A 22163-nucleotide genomic window follows, 5' to 3' on the forward strand; every position below is an offset into this window, starting at 1 on the left:
GCCATCACTGACAGGAGGGTGTACTTACAGTTTAACTCGTTTACATAGGCAGTCCCCATTATAAATATAGACAGGAATTTCTAATGGAAAAAGAGGGTAGGTACTGCACACAAATGTAAGGTTTTAATCAATTCTAGCAGATCAGCTCATGGTAGTAGAAGCGCATGCTGGTTTACGACATTTGAAGTGTCATCAATATAGTACGGCTGGAAAAGTGTTACAGGAAATAAGTGCAATGCTCAAAGGAAGTGTGCACTACACACGAGACTGTTAATATATTGCAGAGCTAGAAATTGAATTTGGTGATACGGCTAAGCTGTGTGATCATTATTGTGTGAATGTTAGCAGGATATTGGAGTGCAGAGGAACATCCCAGCCAAGTGACCAATATCTGCACATGTGCATTCTCCACTCCAGCAGTGATCAGCACCGAAAATCCTGGCTGATTTTCTCCCCTCCTTATACAATGGCCATACAACAACATCTTGCATTTATATAGCACTTTTAACTTAGTAAAATGGTCCAATGCGCTTCACAGGAGCATTATCAGACAAAATTTGACACCGAGTCACATAAGGAGATATTAGAACAGGTGACCAAAAGCTTGGTCAAAGAGATAGGTTTGAAGGAGACTGTCTCAACATGGGTGGGGGTGGGGTGTGGGTAGGGGAAGTGTGTCAAGAAGGGAGGGGGGGAATTGTCTCGGGAATGCAGTGATGATGGCAGCAGGAACAAGGGACATCTTGGAATTCTAGGAATTTGTGGTGACTGGAAAGCAGGAATGGCTGCACTGAAATCATTCATCGTCCTGCACAGTCAGAGATTTACTGGGCTCTCAGCTACCAGACACAAGACTGACATCCTCCCTATTCCCAGATCAGTTATCGTCCATAACTACTGCTCGTTGAGAGGAGCTAAACTCATCACACACAGCAGTCCGAAACATCTCAAGCAGTGCAAGGCAGCAGCACAGGGAACAGACCCAGGGTGCAATTGGATTTAATCTGTTAGAATACCAGCAGAATGAAATTCCAGACTACCGTCCTTTGAATCGTCCCATAATAATTCAATTATCCTGTAATAATTCACAGAACTTAAAAAAGTCTAAAAAGCACTGAGTGACTAAGTCAGTTATGAGCTGAAGTTGATCTCAAGTGCTGGAAGAGTCTGTGATATCTGTGGATTAAGGGATTCCCGTTATCAAGAACCCTGGAATAATAGGTCTCCATCCTCTCATAAATCAAATCGATTGCTGTCTGTCAGCAACCAAAATGAATAGGAGAAGGTCAGATACATGATGATGAAGTCCTCTCTCATATTATTTGTTTGGGTTGTGATTTTGTAACCTCATTGACAGTGTTTAACAACCAGCGATTTAAATGACCCAGTGAGAGGCATCCTAGAAAGAGTTTGGGCAGAGCGTGTCCATTGTCTGTCAGCGAGATTTTTTTTGCATGCAAACTGGAAATTTATTAGAGACAGATCAGGCAAAGGTCAGCGTTTAACACAAAGGAAGATCCGGCAATACTTTGAGTAAAGGTCTGGATTCCAGGTTGCTTGTAATATAAGTTCTGTCTCAGCTCTTACTTTGACTGATACATAATAGCTATATAATCGAACTCTCTTTTCCTCTTCCTCTTATGTAGGCCACTATACATTAAGGGGGTTATGACAATCAGGACAATAGTCACATTGCTCTTTCTCCCTTTCACCAGAGATTTAAACATCCCTCTCGTAGCCTAACTCTCCCATTGAACCCCGTCCCTTCTGTATCCCAACACTTCCAACCCTCTCGTACTCTAACTCTCTCACTGGAGCCCATCCTAAGTTCAGGTCTCTTCCAGTTTCATCATTAGGTATTTCAACACAATTCATGAAGTACGTGTGTTGCCAATGTATCATTTATGTGAGCAGTGCTTGTCTGCATTAAATTCTTGATTAGAATGTGGAACTTGCTACTACATAGAATAGTTGAGGCGAATAGCATTTATGCCTTTAAGGGGAAGCTAGATAAGTATATGAGGGAGAATGGAATACAACATAAGAAATGAGAGCAGGAGTAGGCCATTTGGCCCCTCAAACCTGCTCCGCCATTCAATAAGATCATGGCTGATCTTCTAACTCAACTCTATTTTCCTAAATCCCTTGATTCCATTAATATCCAAAAATCTAGCGATCCCGGTCTTAAATATACTCAATGAATGAGCCTTCACAGCCCTCTGGGGTAGAGAATTCAAAAGATTCACCACCCTCTGAGTGAAGAAATTTCTCCTCAGCTCAGTCCCAAATGGCTGACCTCTGATTCTGAGACTGTGACCCCTGGTTCTAGACTCCCCAGCCAGGAGAAACATTCTCCCTGCATCTACCCTGTCAAACCCTGTAAGAATTCTGTATGTTTCAATGAGATCATCGCTCATTCTTCTAAACTCTAGAGAATATAGGCGTAGTCCACTCAATCTCTCCTCATAGAACAAGCCCCTCCATCGCAGCAATCAGTCTGGTGAACCTTCGTTGCACTCCCTCAATGGCAAGTATATACTTCCTTAGGTAAGGAGAACAAAACTATACACAATACTCCAGGTGTGGTCTCACCAGGGCCCTATATAAGGAAACATTGATAGAGTTAGATGAACTCAGTGGGCGGAGGCTCGTGTGGAGCATATTGTGCCGGCATGGACCGTTTCTGTGGTGTAAATTGAATGCAAACATTTCATTTGCCTTTGATCTGTGTACTTAAATATTATGTCCAACTCATTCTGTAATTTCTCAACAGTTTTCTCCAATTTCACTGCACCTCCTGGTTTCATATCATCTCCAAATTTGACCAATTTCCATTGGGTTTCTGAATCACTCATTGTTGTAAATTAGAAACAGCAGTTATCCCCTCAGTACTCCTTCCCATCACAATATAACTCCTCTGTTTTACACCTTCCAGCCAGTTTATTATCCATACACCAGACTCTCACAGCTTTGAGCTTAACTAATAGTTATTTTGGGGGGAATTTTTGGAAGACTAGGTGCAAAACATTGTCAGGCTTACCACAGTCTACCTGGGGTGTCACCTCCTCAGAGAGTGAAGCTCTTCTCCTGAATCGATGCTGACTGTTGTTTATGAGGCGGATTATTGATAATCAGTTCCATTATTTGACAAGGGATTGGGGTATATTTAATGGGACTCGCATCGCTTTTACTGAAGGGTTCCACCCCACAACCTCTTCTCCTCAGAGTCTGGCAGCTGCTGTTGCTATGATTACCCGCGAACCCCTGACTGAAGGGCTTCACCTTCCCAAGTACTGGAGGCCCGGGACCCCCTCCCCCGGGGGTCAGCCCCGGGACCCCCTCCCCCGGGGATCAGCCCCGGGACCCCCTCCCCCGGGGATCTCTAGGCCTCTGGTGTCCGGGGACTGGGCGGGTTGCGGCCGCGCGGCGGGAAGCCGGCGTCAATGACGGGGGAAGATTGTGCGGCGGACTCGGGGCCGGAACCTTGTGCGGCGGAGCCGATATTCCGGGGGCCGGCTCGCGGTGACTCCAGGCGGGAAGATGGCGGCGCTCGGCGGCTGCGCGCGGCGGCTGGAGATAGCGGCGGGAAGGCCCGAGCTCCTGCTCAGGTAATCCCGGGGCCCGAGCTCCTGCTCAGGTAATCCCGGGGCCCGAGCTCCTGCTCAGGTAATCCCGGGGCCCGAGCTCCTGCTCAGGTAATCCCGGGGCCCGAGCTCGGGTAATCCCGGGGCCCGAGCTCCTGTTCAGGTGAAGCCTGGGGAGCCCTCAGCACTCAAACGCTTTACGGCTGCGAGAATCTGGTGCACTGTCCGGTGTGGGCCTGAGTTATACTGACCAGGGGTGCACTGTCCGGTGTGGGCCTGAGTTATACTGACCAGGGGTGCACTGTCCGGTGTGGGCCTGAGTTATACTGACCAGGGGTGCACTGTCCGGTGTGGGCCTGAGCTATACTGACCAGGGGTGCACTGTCCGGTGTGGGCCTGAGCTATACTGACCAGGGGTGCACTGTCCGGTGTGGGCCTGAGTTATACTGACCAGGGGTGCACTGTCCGGTGTGGGCCTGAGTTATACTGACCAGGGGTGCACTGTTCGGTGTGGGCCTGAGCTATACTGACCAGGGGTGCACTGTCCGGTGTGGGCGTGAGTTATACTGACCAGGGGTGCACTGTCCGGTGTGGGCCTGAGTTATACTGACCAGGGGTGCACTGTCCGGTGTGGGCCTGAGTTATACTGACCAGGGGTGCACTGTCCGGTGTGGGCGTGAGTTATACTGACCAGGGGTGCACTGTCCGGTGTGGGCCTGAGCTATACTGACCAGGGGTGCACTGTCCGGTGTGGGCCTGAGTTATACTGACCAGGGGTGCAGAGTCTGGCGTGGGCCTGAGGCAAACAGACTTTCCTGTAGAACCACATGAATCAACGCCTTTTGGGGAAAAATGGGGTGGGTGGGGATATAGAATTTATAGTAACTAGATCCTAGTCTGCTGTGTTACAGGCTGAGATTGTGGAAGGAGCCATGGCATTAATGCTGTTCCTCTCTCCGTCTCCTAGTGTACAGGATGGATTGGCATCAGACTTCACTGCTCTGACTAAAGAGCTGTATGATTTACAGAAGGCGCAGGAGGCAGGTGGTGTTGCGGGAAGCCCACTGAAGGAGCTGGTCGTGGAACAGTTTGATGAGGAGCAGATTTGGCAAGAGATCGAACTGCAGAACAATTCAGTCTTAAACTACTTCAAAACGACGGTAGCATCTCTGCTTCGGGGCACTCTTTTTCGGTTGATTGAAGAAGAGGTGATCGAAGTTCCTGAGCAAGAGTTTGAAAACGATGTGTCTGTAGAAGATGATGAGATAAGGGAGAGTAGTGACGAGGAGGACAGAGAAGAGTTAAAACATAAAGTCAAAGGGAAAAATATTCAAACTGAAAAGCTTAGTGATGAAGACTCTGACCTCAACTTTGATATTGATGAACTCGAGAAAAAGACTAAACCCGAGAGGAGGCCGAGATTCGCCACCACCTCTGACCTAGATGATAGATTTTTTAGACTTTCAGAAATGGAAGCTTTTTTGGAGAAAGCTGAGAAGGATGAAGGGAAGCAAAAGGATGATAATGAAATCAATTATTTTGAAGATATTCCTTCTGAGGATGAAGAACTTGTCATCAAAACAAAGACTAAGGGAAAGGTAATGATCTTGTATTCAGCCCTGCTCCCTGACCCCTGCTGTGATATAATTTCATGGATGCTTGTCAGTCTCTGCTACCTTGATTTAATGGCCATTCTTTGTTTTAGGCAGTGAGAGTCCATGGGCTATTTGATTGTGGGAGGCAGCACAGTCTTCACCCATTGCACAAACACTCACTGAATTGTGACCAGGATTAGAGGCCCTGGCTGATTTGTTTTCCTCTCCCTAGCCCAGGACTGCCCCCTCGCTGTTCCCCAGCTGTGATTTGCTAGCTCAGCATAAACTGAGGGTTGGGCCACTGGACTGTATAGCTCAGTACCACACCAGCCCATACATTTACCCGCTGGGGAGTTGAAGTGAAGATCTTTTAATGAAATAGCACTAGTTGATCCATTGTGATGTTGGTCACAGAAAAATATTTTCTCTCTCCTCCTGCAGTTATCTCTGCTCATCTGTCTGACTTCCTTTATCCACACTGGTCAGATTTCTACCACATTGTTGTTGAGGAAACTGAAAGCTAGGGTGCATTATATGGAAGCCGGGTACAAGAGCACACGCACTTATATCCAGGGCCCAGTGACCCCATAACTGTCTGAGAGATGCAGCAGCTGCTGAAAATCTGCAACTTTCGCTGGTGGGACCACTGTTCCCTGGGGTTCGCTGTGTGCTCTGCCTGTGATTCACACGGTGGGGTGCACTCACACACCACCTGCTGTTGAGATATCAGTCCCTGATACCCACTCAGCAAAGGGCGGAAACTTCTGCTTGCCAGTCAGTGACCATCCCCCTGGGGTGGAGGGGAAGTCCGCGGGGATCTGCGTAGGACCAAGGTGGCTACAAATTGACATGCTGGTGGGAAACTAAGTCAATCCGCGGTCTCTGTAATCTAAAGCCTGTAGGCCCACAGTACTCCAGGACTTGATTGATCAGCCAGTCTGGATTACTGTTGGGACCTGGAGAGATTGAACTGTTGCTAGGATTGGGATTCTTCCCACGAGGCTCCAGATAGCAGTCGTAAGGTGTGTGAATTCAGCTGGTTAAATTGCAGCAGAACCCTTGGGGAGTTCCTAAGCCCTTCCTGCCATGGGCTGGTCTCTCGCACACCTGCTAGTCGCAGCCTGTACAGCTGATTGGTGGAGATCTAATAACAGCTTGGTTGCTCATCCCTTCTATGGGAGTAAGTGATGAAGGGCGGGTGGACCTAGTGATGTGAGTATGAGGAGCTCTGTATTAATGTTTTTACCTGTTTGAATTTTGTTGCTGTTTGTCAGACTAAGAGTTCCAGGAACCTGCAGTACAAGGATTTCTTTGACCCGGTCGAGGGTGAGGAACCTGCGATAGAAGGTGGCGATGAGGAGAATGAAAGTGACGAGGCAGAAGGGGAACCAGAGTTAGAAGAATTTGAAGAGGATGAGGATATGGAAGAAATGGATGAGTATGTTTACTGAAGTTTCCTTCTCCATTTCCTCCCCCCCTCCCTAAGCCACAGGCGCTGGGTCCAGCCCGAGAGTCGCTGACACCCCTCTGATTACCCCATCCAAGAGACCGTTCCTGTCTTGGGCGAGACAGTGGCTGAATAATATACAGTGGGCGCGTCTCAATCGCCGGGAATATAACCCAAGTTCAACTATTCCCTTTCTCCTGGTGACTCTCTCCAGACACCATATTCCAGATGAGGGCTGCCCGGCATTGTGTGTCTGCGATAGTACTGCCTTGGTTTTATATTCTGTACCTCGTGATGAAGTCCAGCATCCCACTGACCTTAACTGTTCTCCTTTTACATTTGCGCTATTTTAATGACATGTACATTATAATGACTGGAGCATAGAAACATAGAAAATAGGTGCAGGAGTAGGCCATTCGGCCTTTCGAGCCTGCACCACCATTCAATAAGATCATGGCTGATCATTCACCTCAGTACCCCTTTCCTGCTTTCTCTTCAGATCCCTTTAGCCGTAATGACCATATCTAACTCCCTCTTGAATATATCCAATGAACTGGCATCAACAACTCTCTGCGGCAGGGAATTCCACAGGTTAACAACTCTCTGAGTGAAGAAGTTTCTCCTCATCTCGGTCCTAAATGGCCTACCCCTTATCTAAGACTGTGTCCCCTGGTTCTGGACTTCCCCAAAATCGGGAACATTCTTCCCGCATCCAACCTGTCCAGTCCTGTCAGAATCTTATACGTTTCTATGAGATCCCCTCTCATCCTTCTGAACTCCAGTGTATAAAGGCCCAGTTAATCCAGTCTCTCCTCATATGAGATCCCCTCTCATCCTTCTAAACTCCAGTGTATAAAGGCCCAGTTAATCCAGTCTCTCCTCATGTGCCAGTCCAGCCATCCCTGGAATCAGTCTGGTGACCCTTCGCTGCACTCCCTCAATAGCAAGAACATCCTTCCTCAGATTAGGAGACCAAAACTGAACACAATATTCCAGGTGAGGTCTCACCAAGGCCCTGTACAACTGCAGTAAGACCTCCCTGCTCCTATACTCAAATCCCCTCGCTATAAAGGCCAACATACCATTTGCCGCCTTCACCACCTGCTGTACCTGTATGCCAACTTTCAATGACTGATGTACCATGACACCCAGGTCTCGTTGCACCTCCCCTTTTCCTAATCTGCCACCATTCAGATAATATTCTGCCTTCGTGTTTTTACCCCCAAAGTGGATAACCTCACATTTATCCACATTATACTACATCTGCCATGCATTTGCCCACTCACCTAACCTGTCCAAGTCACCCTGCAGCCTCTTGGCGTCCTCCTCACAGCTCACACCGCCACCCAGTTTAGTGTCATCTGCAAACTTGGAGCTATTACACTCAATTCCTTCATCTAAATCATTAATGTATATTGTAAAGAGCTGGGGTCCCAGCACAGAGCCCTGCAGCACTCCACTAGTCACTGCCTGCCATTCTGAAAAGGACCCGTTTATCCCGACTCTCTGCTTCCTGTCTGCCAACCAGTTCTCAATCCAGGTCAGTACATTACCCCCAATACCATGTGCTTTGATTTTGCACACCAATCTCTTGTGTGGGACCTTGTCAAAAGCCTTTTGAAAGTCCAAATACACCACATCCACTGGTTCTCCCTTGTCCACTTTACTAGTTACATCCTCAAAAAATTCTAGAAGATTCGTCAAGCATGATTTCCCCTTCATAATCCATGCTGGCTTGGACCGATCCTGTCACTGCTTTCCAAATGCACAGCTATTTCATCCTTAATGATTGATTCCAACATTTTCCCCAATACTGATGTCAGGCTAACTGGTCTATAATTACCCGTTTTCTCTCTCCCTCCTTTTTTTTAAAAAGTGGTGTTACATTAGCTACCCTACAGTCCATAGGAACTGATCCAGAGTCGATAGACTGTTGGAAAATGATCACCAATGCATCCACTATTTCTAGGGCCACTTCCTTAAGTATTCTGGGATGCAGACTATCAGGCCCTGGGGATTTAATTGCCTTCAATCCCATCAATTTCCCTAACACAATTTCCTGCCTAATAAGGATATCCTTCAGTTCCTCCTTCTCACTAGCTCCTCGGTCCCCTAGTACATCCGGATGGTTATTTGTGTCTTCCTTCGTGAAGACAGAACCAAAGTATCTGTTCAATTGGTCTGACATTTCTTTGTTCCCCATTATAAATTCACCTGAATCTGACTGCAAGGGACCTATGTTTGTCTTCACTAATCTTTTTCTCGTCACACATCTATAGAAGCTTTTGCAGTTCGTTTTCATGTTCCCGGCAAGCTTCCTCTTGTACTCTATTTTCCCCCTCTTAATTAAACCCTTAGTCCTCCTCTGCTGTATTCTAAATTTCTCCCAGTCCTCAGGTTTGCTGTTTTATTGGTGGACAATTAGTCAGTGCACTGAGATCAGTTGAGGCAGCCCAACGAGACCAGCAATGGGATGGAGTCTGGGCCACCAGGTTTGCAGGGAGCAGGTACTCCAAATCATTGTTGTCTTGCTAAAGCTGCTGAAAGAATTGTACCGCTCCAGCAATTGGTCTGTGCCACACACCCCACCTGTGATTTGTGGTATCATGCTTAATTAGCAACAAATACTATAAATACAAGCTGAAAATAGATGATCCGGTATATTCTTTTGATGGAAGAGTGTAGATTCTGTATTTCTGTGTTGCATTAATTTGATTTCCTTTTTGTGACCCAGAGACCAGGAGGAAATGGAGGAATCCAAGAGAGACCGAAAGGCCAAGGGGGCCCATAAGAAAGTTAGCTTTGACCTGTTGCACGACAGTGAGGGGGAGGAATTGGCCGATGTGATAGGAGGAAAGAAGCCGGAAGAGGCAAAATCAGCCTTTGAAAAACGGCAAGAAAGGGTGATTATTGTAAAGACAATTAATTCAGGCACAGACCGCGAGGATTAACGCTAACACGGGCTGGTTGGTCCGAATGGCCGGTGTGCAGCCTGTAATTTCTAAATAATGTAATTCCGCAGATAACCTGCAACGTGTTTTGTTCCCGATAGTTGAACACACAAATCCAGCAGCTGGAGAAATCTGCCTTGGAGCATAAGCCGTGGCAGCTCCTGGGAGAGGTCAATGCTCAGAAACGACCCGAGAACAGCCTACTGGAGGAGGACCTGCTGTTTGACCACGCAGTCAGGAAGGGTGAGTCTCAGTCTGCACACTCACCTTGCGACGAGGAGGGGTGCACTGACCGCTCGTTCAGACAGCAGTACATCTGGGTGTATGGGACAGTGCTTTTACTAGCAAAGCATTAAGTTGTGTCATAATTTGCTTTGTATTTAGTTTGTGCTTATTTCTGATCTCTGTTCTCAGCTCCTGTCATCACTGAGGCGACAACACTTCAACTGGAAGATGTAATTATCCAGAGGATTAAAGACCAGGTCAGTGCAAGACGTTGTCATAGAATCATAGAAATTTATGGCACAGAAAGGAGGTCATGTGGCACATTGTGCATGCCGGCTGAAAAAGAGCTATCCAGCCTTTTGTCCGAGCCTTGTAGGGTACAGCACTTCGAGCGCATATCCAAGTAGTTATTTAATGTGATGAGGGTTCCTGCCTCTATCACCCTTTCAGGCAGTGAGTTCTAGACCCCCATCACCCTCTGGGTGTAAATGTTCTCCTCAACTCCCCTCTAATCCTTCTGTCGGCACAGGCTCAACAGGTCGAATGGCCGCCTTCTGTGCTGTAACCATTCTATGATTCCATTTCTTTAAATCTATGCCCCCTGGTTAGTGACCTCTCTGCTAAGGGAAATAGGTCCTTCCTATCCACTCTATCCAGGCCCCTCATCATTTTAAACACCTCAATTAAATCTCTCCTCAGCCTCCTCTGTTCCAAAGAAAACAACCCCAGCCTATCCAATCTTTCCTTATAGCTAAAATTCTCGTAAAACTCCTCTGTACCCTCTCTAGTGCAATCACATCTTTCCTGTAATGTGGTGACCAGAACTGCATGCAATACTCTAGCTGTGGCCTAACTAGTGTTTTATTCATTTCAAGCATAACCTTCCTGCTCTTGCATTCTATGCCTCGGCTAATAATGGCCAGTATCCCATATGCTGCCTTAACCACTTTATCTACCGGTCCTGCTGCCTTCAAGGATCTGTGGACATGCACTCCAACGTCCCTCTTTTCCTCTACACTTCTCAGTATCCTACCATCTATTGTGTATTCCCTTGCCTTGTTAGCCCTCCCCAAATGCATTCCCTCACACTTCTCTGAATAGAATTCCATTTGCCGCTGTCATTAACTGTGGCACAGCTTGTCTGTAAGGGGTTCAGAGTTTTAAAATTAGGTGGAAGGAGAGAGAGTGCACCATCTCACAATCGAATTAAGTGTCATTTGTAGATGGTCACATGTTTTAAGTGTTAGTCTAGTAGGTGCAGTACCTGAGTCTAAGCTGGGAGACCAACAGAGTCCAGGTTTCAGTGAACATTTAGTTTGGGTTTTCACTGTGTTGGAGGGGTGTAACCTCCTGGGAGATTGGCCAGAGCCACACTGGCTGAGTCTGGGGTCTGTCCACTGCCTCTTTGTCACTATCTCCTCAGTGGGAATTCATAAAATTGCAGGGAAACAGGCAGGTTAGAAAAAAATAATTCCATGGTAGAAATTTCCCTTACATGCTGATGTGTAATAAACGCAGCCTCAGCTGAGTAATATAAAGCAGGCTAAATGAGCCAAGTCACAATTTGTACAGAAAATCTGATTTCACTCAGACACTCTCGACCGAATCTTTGAGTTGCAGTGAAAATTGGTGAGAGAGTGAAGACAGTAAAACCTGCCCAGACACCTCCAGCTCTGACCTACCCGGGCAGTTTATCAGGAGCATTGCAAACAAGGCCGACAGCAAGAAGCTGTGAAATAACTGTTACATAGGAAAATCTCCAAACCTAATAGCTTGTGCCACATCTAGCAACTAATTGCTTGGAATATTCCAACTGCATTGGTGTCCAATTGCATGGCCAGCTTGCGCTTGCTAAGTGTGGCATATTCAGATGTTTCACCCACTGGAATGCTGCAGATACAGTGTGCTTTCATTTAAACCAAATGTAAAGACAGCAGGAAAATAGCACAAAGTGTGGAAACTGCAGATAATGGTGTGAAAAATTACCATACTGTAAATAATGGAAAGCAGGAGAGCGGTGTTTGAAAGATGGAGAGCTCGGGCTGTTCACAATAAGCACTCTTGTTGGAGTGGGATTGATGATACATGCATATATAAAATTTATATCAGCGTGTGCTAGAATTACTGCCTTCCCTGATTAAAAATAGATCTCTCTCACCCCTGGGATCTGGGAGGTGTATTCACTTAGATTCAATTAGATTGAGAATGTGTCGCTCCACTTGGTATGCAAGAACAGAGATCATCAGTGGGGGTTTTATAGATTGTTCAAAATGATAAATGGGACAGACTAGGCAAACATAAATCGATGCTTCCCATTGGTCAGTGAATCGAAGACAAGGCCATAATCTTGAGATAAGCACTAGTACGGCGTGCCAGGGTGGAGGAAGCTTTTCACTGTTATCGCAAGGTGAATGCTTTGCACGTGATCGGCACTAGATTAGTTACAGGCATTAGAGTATGAAACGGTCGGGGAAGGAAGTGGGAGTGTGGTAAAATCAGTTTCTGAGAGAGGCCGAACTTCCCTCAATCTGAAATAACAGAATCTTGGAACGCGCAGCTGGTCAGTCAGACACTGACAGTGAACTGGCCGGTGAGAGATTTGGGTGGGAGCTGGGATGGCGGATCTCCATACCAAATGTTCCTGGCTCCTTTTCCGGTGCCGGAGAACCAGATGTGCATGTCCAGAATTGGTGAATGTTGAGTATCAATATGTTTACACTGCTTTAAACACGGGCATTTTCAAGAAGGTTCCTTTCCACTTGTCGACAGGCATGTTGGACTCTGTGGAGTGGCTCCGATTCTCTGCTGTGTTTGTTTGGTGGATTGCAGCCACTAATGGTGCCGATTAATCAGCTGTTGATGGCTGGGCATGGTCCACTCTGTGTTACAGGCCTGGGACGATGTTGTACGGAAGGAAAAGCTAAAAGAGGAGACCTTTGAATACAAAAAGCGACTCACCTTGGACCATGAGAAAAGCAAGCTGAGTCTGACCGAAGTGTACGAGCAGGAATATCTAAAGCAAACTCAGGTAATAATGCCGGGCTTCTGGGTTTTGAACAAGGGGTTGATCGGAGTGGAAGTGCAACAGTTAGTTTCAGCGCCCCGGGCTAGACACGGGACATTAGACCAGGATCCGGCTCAGCGGCGATGCCTTGCACGGTAATGTTATTTTAGGGAGGATGAAGTTATGATTGGTAAATGATTTGCTGTGATGTTAGTCGGGTGCGAGATTACAGGCCACAGCCAGAAGGAGTACGTGAGGTCTCCGAGCTGCCGGGTGATTGTGTCAGTGGGGCATCGTGTCAGGTTTTTAATGAAACGTTTGTTATTGCAGCAAAAGTCTGAAGTGGAAGAAAACCAGCAGCACCTGGATATCCAGAAGATGATGGATTCCCTTTTCCTCAAAATGGACGCACTCTCCAACTTCCACTTCACACCCAAACCGGTGAGTAAAGGAATCGGTGCAATGTCGGAGTCTGAGCAGAGACGAGTGTGTTGGGAGCACGGCTCCGATTGTTTTGCTGATTGTCTGTATTACTGGGCGGAAACATTTGATCTTTGCTGGATTTTAATGCCCTGCCTGGCCTGACCCTGGCTCCAGGAATAACCCCTGCTACGTTGTTTGATGGATGTCGCTCAGCATGACTCGAGCTGGTTGCTGGAGTGATACAGATCGTGTGCGGTAGTGTAGTGGTTATGTTACTGGACAAGTAACCCAGAGTCCTTGACTAATAACCTGGAGACGTTTGTGAGCTTAAATTCAGTTAAATAAATCTGGAATAAAGAGCTAGTGTCAGTAATGGTGACCATGCAGCTGTCGGATTGTGATTTAAAAACCCAACTGGTTCACTAATGTCCTTCAGGGAGGAAACCTGATGTCCTTACCTGATCTGGGCCTACATGTGACTCCAGTCTGCACCAACATGGTTGCCTCTTAACTGCCTTCTGAAATGGCCTAGCCATTTGTATCAAAGCACACCACACGGACTGCAGCGGTTCAAGGCAGCTCACCACCTTCTCAAGGGCAGTTGGGGATGGGCATTAAATCCTGGCCTTGCCAGCGACGCCCACAGCCCATGAATTATTTTTTTTTTTAAATCAGCAAGGTCCTGCACTCGATTTCTAGTCAGCTGGGAGACGGATGGAGGGGAACCACATTGTGCCTCAGTACTCCTGGTAAGGGGGAAATCAAGCACCACTGCCCTGTCACCCCTGCTGGAAAATACCTGTTTATGGACATCCATTGAGGACAGGATCACACTCTGCTGTGATGCCCCCCGTGGTTGGATAGCTCATCATCTAGGCTCACACATGAGGAATGGCCATCTGGGTGCCTGTACTACTGTAGCCAGCGAGAGTTGGGGACTTCAGGAGAGGAGGGGCAAAAACTTGTCGGACAAAACTGGTAAAATAATAAGCAGACATTCCCCTCGGTGCGGGAGTGTAATCGAGAACTCCAGACTCTTATTGTGGAACTTCAGTGGCACCAAAACCTAATCTCAAAGGCTCGGTGTTTCCTCTGACTTTTTACTTTCTTCTTTGTGTAGAGGATTGACTTGCTGTTTGCTGCTTATGACCCTACACACACGGCCCCAAGGGCAGCTTTATTCCTGCAGCCCACAGAGCTCCAGATCTCTGATACTGAATTGTGCACAGCACGAAGATCAGTCACCTGCAGAATCCGAGGACAGGTCACTGAGTACTTCACACCACTGGGTCCCTCCTCCTGAGACCCCAACACTGGGCCCCTCACATAGAAAATAGGAGCAGTAGTAGGCCCTTCGAGCCTGCACCGCCATTCAATATGATCATGGCTGATCATAAGAACATAAGAATTAGGAACAGGAGTAGGCCATCTAGCCCCTCGAGCCTGCTCCGCCATTCAATAAGATCATGGATGATCTGGCCGTGGACTCAGCTCCACTTACCCGCCCGCTCCCCATAACCCTTAATTCCCTTATTGGTTAAAAATCTATCTATCTGTGACTTGAATACATTCAATGAGCTAGCCTCAACTGCTTCCTTGGGCAGAGAATTCCACAGATTCACAACCCTTTGGGAGAAGAAATTCCTTCTCAACTGGGTTTTAAATTGGCTCCCCCGTATTTTGAGGCTGTGTCCCCTAGTTCTAGTCTCCCCGACCAGTGGAAACAACCTTTCCGCCTCTATCTTGTCTATCCCTTTCATTATTTTAAATGTTTCTATAAGATCACCCCTCATCCTTCTGAACTCCAACGAGTAAAGACCCAGTCTACTTAATCTATCATCATAAGGTAACCCCCTCATCTCCGGAATCAGCCTAGTGAATCGTCTCTGTACCCGCTCCAAAGGCAGTATATCCTTCCTTAAGTAAGGTGACCAAAACTGCACGCAGTACTCCAGGTGCGGCCTTACCAATACCCTATACAGTTGCAGCAGGACCTCCCTGCTTTTGTACTCCATCCCTCTCGCAATGAAGGCCAACATTCCATTCGCCTTCCTGATTACCTGCTGCACTTGCAAACTAATTTTTTGGGATTCATGCACAAGGACCCCCAGGTCCCTCTGCATCTCAGCATGTTGTAATTTCTCCCCATTCAAATAATATTCCCTTTACTGTTTTTTTTCCCAAGGTGGATGACCTCACACTTTCCGACATTGTATTCCATCTGCCAAACCTTAGCCCACTCGCTTAATCTATCTAAATCTCTTTGTAGCCTCTCTCTGTCCTCTACACAACCTGCTTTCCCACTAATCTTTGTGTCATCTGCAAATTTTGTTACACTACACTCTGTCCCCTCTTCCAGGTCATCTATGTATATTGTAAACAGTTGTGGTCCCAGCACCGATCCCTGTGGCACACCACTAACCACCGATTTTAAACCCGAAAAGGACCCATTTATCCCGACTCTCTGCTTTCTGTTCGCCAGCCAATTCTCGATCCATGCTAATACATTTCCTCTGACTCCGCGTACCTTTATCTTCTGCAGTAACCTTTTGTGTGGCACCTTATCGAATGCCTTTTGGAAAAACTAAATACACCACATCCATCGGTACACCTCTATCCACCATGCTCGTTATATCCTCAAAGAATTCCAGTAAATTAGTTAAACATGATTTCCCCTTCATGAATCCATGTTGCGTCTGCTTGATTGCACTATTCCTATCTGGATGTCCCGCTATTTCTTCCTTAATGATAGCTTCAAGCATTTTCCCCACTACAGATGTTAAACTAACCGGCCTATAGTTACCTGCCTTTTGTCTGCCCCCTTTTTTAAACAGAGGCATTACATTAGCTGCTTTCCAATCCGCTGGTACCTCCCCAGAGTCCAGAGAATTTTGGTAGATTATAACGAATGCATCTGCTATAACTTCCGCCATCTCTTTTAATACCCTGGGATGCATTTCATCAGGACCAGGGGACTTGTCTACCTTGAGTCTCATTAACCTGTCCAGCACTACCCCCCCCTAGTGATAGTGATTGTCCCAAGGTCCTCCCTTCCCACATTCCTGTGACCAGCAATTTTTGGCATGGCTTTTGTGTCTTCCACTGTGAAGACCGAAGCAAAATAATTGTTTAAAGTCTCAGCAATTTCCACATTTCCCATTATTAAATCCCCCTTCTCATCTTCTAAGGGACCAACATTTACTTTAGTCACTCTTTTCCGTTTTATATATGTGTAAAAGCTTTTACTATCCGTTTTTATGTTTTGCGCAAGTTTACCTTCGTAATCTATCTTTCCTTTCTTTATTGCTTTTTTTAGTCATTCTTTGCTGTTGTTTAAAATTTTCCCAATCTTCTAGTTTCCCACTAACCTTGGCCACCTTATACGCATTGGTTTTTAATTTGATACTCTCCTTTATTTCCTTGGTTATCCACGGCTGGTTATCCCTTCTCTTACCACCCTTTTTCACTGGAATATATTTTTGTTGCGCACTATGAAAGAGCTCCTTAAAAGTCCTCCACTGTTCCTCAATTGTGCCACCGTTTAGTCTGTTTCCAGTCTACTTTAGCCAACTCTGCTCTCATCCCACTGTAGTCCCCTTTGTTTAAGCATAGTACGCTCGTTTCTGACACTACTTCCTCACCCTCAATCTGTATTACAAATTCAACCACACTGTGATCACTCATTCCGAGAGGATCTTTTACTAGGAGATCGTTTATTTTTCCTTTCTCATTACACAGGACCGGATCTAAGATAGCTTGCTCCCTTGTAGGTTCTGTACATACTGTTCTAAGAAACAATCCTGTATGCGCATTCTATGAATTCCTCCTCCAGGCTACCCCGTGCGATTTGAGTTGACCAATCAATATGTAGGTTAAAATCCCCCATGACTACTGCCGTTCCTTTTTCACATGCCTCCATTATTCCCTTGATAATTGCCCGCCCCACCGTGAAGTTATTATTTGGGGGCCTATAAACTACGCCCACCACTGACTTTTTCCCCTTACTATCTCTAATCTCCACCCACAATGATTCAACATTTTGTTCATTAGAGCCAATATCATCTCTCACAACTGCCCTGATAGCATCCTTTATTAACAGAGCGACCCCACCTCCTTTCCCTTCTTGTCTATCTTTCCGAATTGTCAGATACCCCTGTATGTTTAATTCCCAGTCTTGGCCACCCTGTAACCATGTTCCTGTAATGGCCATCAAATCATACCCATTTGTAATGATTTGTGCCGTCAACTCATTTACTTTATTTCGAATGCTGCGTGCGTTTAGGTAGAGTGTTTTAATCCTAGTTTTTAAACCATGATTTTTAGTTTTGACCCCTCCTGCAGCCCCTTTATATTCAGTGGCCCTTTTTCTTTTTTGCCTTGGGTTTCTCTGCCCTCATCTCCTTTCTGTCTTTTGCTTTTGTCTCCTTTTTGTTTCCCTCTGTCTCCCTGCATTGGTTCCCATCCCCCTGCCATATTAGTTTAACTCCTCCCCAACAGCACTAGCAAACACTCTCCCTAGGAAATTGGTTCCGGTCCTGTCCAGGTGCAGATCGTCCGGTTTGTACTGGTCCCACCTCCCCCAGAACCTGTTCCAATTTAGCTCCTAGCTCCTTAAATTCGTCTCGTAGGACCTTATCCCTTTTTCTAACCTATGTCGTTGGTACCAATGCGCACCACGACAACTGGCTGTTCTCCCTCCCTTTTTAGAATGTCCTGCACCCGTTCCGAGACATCCTTGACCCTTGCACCAGGGAGGCAACATACCATCCTGGAGTCTCGGTTGCGGCCGCAGAAACGCCTATCTATTCCCCTTACAATCGAATCCCCGATCACTATTGCTCTCCCACTCTTTTTCCTGCCCTCCTGTGCAGCAGATCCTCTATCTCAACACCATATTCCTACTTTCTCCCCAGACCCCTTGATGCCTTTTGTGTCTAGAAATCTATCTATCTCCCTCTTAAATATATTCAGTGACTTGGCCTCCACAGCCTTCTGTGGTAGAGAATTCTACAGGTTCACCACCCTCTGAGTGAAAGAATTTCTCCTCATCTCGATCCTAAATTTCCTACCCTGTATCCTGAGACTGTGACCCCTTGTTCTAGACTTCCCAGCCCCGGGGAAACATCCTCCCCGCATCCAGTCTATCCAACCCAGTCAGAATTTTATACGTTTCAATGAGATCCCCTCTCATTCTTCTAAACTCTAATGAATACAGGCCCAGTCGACCCTCATACGACAGTCCTGCCATCCCAGGAATCAGTCTGGTGAACCTTCGCTGCACTCCCTCTATGGCAAGTATATCCTTTCTTAGGTAAGGAGACCGAAACTGCACACAATACTCCAGGTGCGGTCTCACCAAGGCCCTGTATAACTGTAGTAAGTCATCCTTGCTCCTGTACTTAAATCCTCTTGCAATGAAGACCAAGTGAGACCGAGATTGGGCCCCTCACCCTGTGAGGCCAACACCAGGCACCAAACTGTTTGTCCTCAGCTGGCAGTGGGCCAAGGTGAGAGGGAAATGCTTAAACTTTCCTGTTGATCAGGGATGAGTTTGTAACGATAGTTGTTTCTTTTGCCAGCCTGTGCCTGAAGTGAAGGTGGTCTCCAACCTGCCGTCCATCAGTATGGAGGAGGTGGCACCAGTGAATGTCAGTGATGCCACTCTACTGGCACCAGAAGAAGTCAAGGTAAGTGACTAAAGAGAAAGGTAACATTAAGCCAAACAGCTAATCAGCCCCGGCCCCCGAAGCTGCACCGTAGTGCCTTGGGATGTTTCACTATGTTAAAGGCGCTATATAAATAGAATTGTACTGGGGGAGGGCGCGATGGTAGACAGCTAAAGAGGCTGGATTGTATGAACGCTGCTTTGTTATTGCATCGGGTGACTTTATAGATGAGGTGCGAGACCTGCGGTTGGTGTTTGAGCTGTGCTGACTGGCCTGGTAATTACAGGAGAAGGGCCGAGCTGGGGACCTCCAGGGAGACACGGAAAAGACAGAAACAGACAAGAAGCGGGAGAGAAGGCAGAAGAAGAAACTGAAACGTCTGCGACTGAGGGAGAAGGAGGTGCGTCGGAAAGGGTTGGAGAAGCTGAATGTGAAACTCAGCAATAAACGAGAGAAGGAAACGAATGCTGAGAAAGTGAAGAAACTGACGCAGGAAGGCAAGGCGACACTGCTGAAGGTGAGTGCTGACATACGGTATTAACAGTAGGGAGAGGGCCGGCAGTGTAATGAAACTGTATAATATGCCTCGCGTTGACTGGGAGAAGGAGAAATGAAATTAATTTTACAATGTCTTATTTCCTTTGAATAATTTCTGTCCTATGGCAGTAAATCACCCTGTGAGTCCCATTGTTCCTGTCTCGAGCAATGTGTGACTGAATCAATTCCCAGCAAATGTTTCCGTTGCCTAATATTCAGTCCATTTAACTCCCTGTACTGAATTGCAATTTCAAACAGACCTCCCCATCAGCGGCATTTATCTCTTGCATTCACTCCTCATCAAAATCTGTGTAGCTTCAGAAATATACTGCGCTCAACAGGAAATACCCAGCAGGTCTGTCAGCATCCAAGAGAGAAAAGATAGGTTAATGTTGTGGTGGGGTCCTTGTATATAGAGTATATCTGAAATGTTAACCTTTCCTTTCTGACCTGTGTATTTTCAGCGTTCACTGTTTTATCTCTAATCGTTGGATCAGTTCACTTTCCCAAGTTGCATTGTACCTCTGCATTACCTGCTCGTACTTGCATACAATCTCTCTCTTAACCATCATTTACTCTGCACTCACTCCTGTATATACTGCCTGAGGCATCAGTACCCTGATTAGGAATCTCCTGTTTAATGTCGCAGACCCTAGCACTGTCCAGCATTAGTGGAACAATCTGTATTCTCCACTCCTTTGTTTTCCCAATGTCATTCCACCATATTGTGGGGAGGAAAAAGCAAGATTTTCTATTTTAAAAATGTAACTTCGAACTGGATTTTGTTTTTAACTATTAAAAGGATGAAGGGAAAGATAAACCTCTGCGCTCGTCAAAGGCCTTCTTCTCCCAGTTACAAGATCAAGTGAAAGCCGAGCTGAAAGGAGCCAAGATCGGAGCCAAGAAGCAGAACAAACACAGAGAGCTTTCAGCAAGCAAACTGAAACTTTAAGCCAGACCTCTTCACTTCCTCTACAGATTGAGCCATCTGATATATAGCAGATCATTCCAAAAACCATTCTTATTTTAAACATGGTTGTTTTCTAATAAAATATTGATTTTCTCTATTTTGTACAGTGTTACTTTGTCAGACTCCCAGCTCCTGCGATAGAACTATATCCGGCATAAACTCAGTCATACAGACCAGTGTGACAAAAAGCATTGTTTTCTAGGTTGGATTGTAACTTATTCGTTACAACATACACAACTGGTAACGGCAAGCAATTTCTGCAGAGTATACACATCTTAGACTGATTGATGCACATAACTTGATTGGATGGAAACCTGTCTGACAGATCAGTCTGGAGCAGGCCAACTATTCAATTCAAATACAAACATCCATTGGGCTGTTTACATAGAAACATAGAAAATAGGTGCAGGAGTAGGCCATTCGGCCCTTCTAGCCTGCACCGCCATTCAATGAGTTCATGGCTGAACATTCAACTTCAGTACCCCATTCCTGCTTTCTTGCCATACCCCTTGATCCCCCGAGTAGTAAGGACTTCATCTAACTCCTTTTTGAATCTATTTAGTGAATTGGCCTCAACTACTTCCTGTGGTAGAGAATTCCACAGGTTCACCACTCTCTGGGTGAAGAAGTTCCTCCGCATCTCGGTCCTAAATGGCTTACCCCTTACGGTACCTTTTTTTTGGCAGCTCGATCAGTTTGGGCAAATGCCGTTAGGAATCCTGGAAATTAATGTTTTTAATGTCTGCTTGTTCAGGAATGTCTTCAAGAAGATTTGGAGTTATATCTTGGATGGTATTGGCTGGAGCCAGCAGCGGTGAGCCTGCAGGATACCGCCAGAAGACCCATTGGGTGGGCAGTGGGGAATCTAGTGTCTATACTGCGTCAACTAACACAATAATTACAGTCAGTCCTGTTGTGTGTTGAGGTGAGATGGGGCTCGGGCTGTGACTGCCCGCGCCGGCCTGAGGAGACTCAGGATAAACAGCAAGTCTGGGGAAAGGGTTGTGATTGGCGGGTCGGTGGAAGGGACGGGCTGTGATTGGCGGGTCGGTGGAAGGGACGGGCTGTGATTGGCGGGCCGGTGGAATGCGCGGGTTATGATTGGCGGGGCGGTGGAAGGCGCGGCTATGATTGGCGGGGCGGTGGAGGGGCGGGCCGGTGCAAGGCGCGGGCTATGATTGGCGGGCCGGTGGAAGGCGCGGCTGTGAGTGGAGGGGCGGGCTGTGATTGGCGGGCCGGTGCAAGGCGCGGGCTATGATTGGCGGGGCGGTGGAAGGCGCGGCTATGATTGGCGGGGCGGTGGAAGGCGCGGCTGTGATTGGAGGGGCGGGCTGTGATTGGCGGGCCGGTGGAATGCGCGGGCTATGATTGGCGGGGCGGTGGAAGGCGCGGCTATGATTGGCGGGGCTGTGGAAGGCGCGGCTGTGATTGGAGGGGCGGGCTGTGATTGGCGGGCCGGTGCAAGGCGCGGGCTATGATTGGCGGGGCGGGCCGGTGCAAGGCGCGGGCTATGATTGGCGGGCCGGTGGAGGGGCGGGCTGGTGCAAGGCGCGGGCTATGATTGGCGGGGCGGTGGAGGGGCGGGCCGGTGCAAGGCGCGGGCTATGATTGGCGGGCCGGTGGAAGGCGCGGCTGTGAGTGGAGGGGCGGGCTGTGATTGGCGGGCCGGTGCAAGGCGCGGGCTATGATTGGCGGGGCGGGCCGGTGCAAGGCGCGGGCTATGATTGGCGGGCCGGTGCAAGGCGCGGGCTATGATTGGCG

At 47.3% G+C, this 22163-nt stretch overlaps 2 protein-coding genes across 3 annotated transcripts in view; one reads left to right on the forward strand and one right to left on the reverse strand.

Moving 5' to 3' along the window:
• apba2b (amyloid beta (A4) precursor protein-binding, family A, member 2b) overlaps positions 1-3468 on the reverse strand; it is a 47673-nt gene extending 44205 nt beyond the window's left edge. For both annotated transcript variants that reach the window (XM_070864875.1, XM_070864873.1), the window contains exon 1: positions 3041-3468. The gene's annotated coding sequence lies outside the window, so the exon portion shown is untranslated. The remainder of the gene's footprint in view (positions 1-3040) is intronic.
• mphosph10 (M-phase phosphoprotein 10 (U3 small nucleolar ribonucleoprotein)) lies at positions 3310-20499 on the forward strand. The gene is made up of 11 exons (XM_070864876.1): positions 3310-3608; positions 4552-5182; positions 6454-6617; positions 9361-9529; positions 9679-9820; positions 9992-10059; positions 12693-12830; positions 13137-13247; positions 18809-18916; positions 19182-19412; positions 20235-20499. The coding sequence occupies exons 1-11, from the start codon at positions 3541-3543 to the stop codon at positions 20382-20384; spliced, it is 1980 nt and encodes a 659-aa protein (XP_070720977.1). The 5' UTR covers positions 3310-3540; the 3' UTR covers positions 20385-20499.
• The last annotated feature ends 1664 nt before the right edge of the window (positions 20500-22163 follow it).

This window comes from Pristiophorus japonicus, chromosome 21 (assembly GCF_044704955.1).
Source record: "Pristiophorus japonicus isolate sPriJap1 chromosome 21, sPriJap1.hap1, whole genome shotgun sequence".
NCBI classification, from domain to species: Eukaryota; Metazoa; Chordata; class Chondrichthyes; family Pristiophoridae; genus Pristiophorus; species Pristiophorus japonicus.

Bases quoted from the DNA above. Each gene is read 5' to 3' on its own strand.
- mphosph10 (XM_070864876.1), top strand. From the start codon at position 3,541: ATGGCGGCGCTCGGCGGCTGCGCGCGGCGGCTGGAGATAGCGGCGGGA. The intron at 10,060-12,692 runs GTCAGTGCAAGA...TCTGTGTTACAG, and splicing joins TCCAGAGGATTAAAGACCAG to GCCTGGGACGATGTTGTACG. The intron at 12,831-13,136 runs GTAATAATGCCG...TTGTTATTGCAG, and splicing joins AATATCTAAAGCAAACTCAG to CAAAAGTCTGAAGTGGAAGA.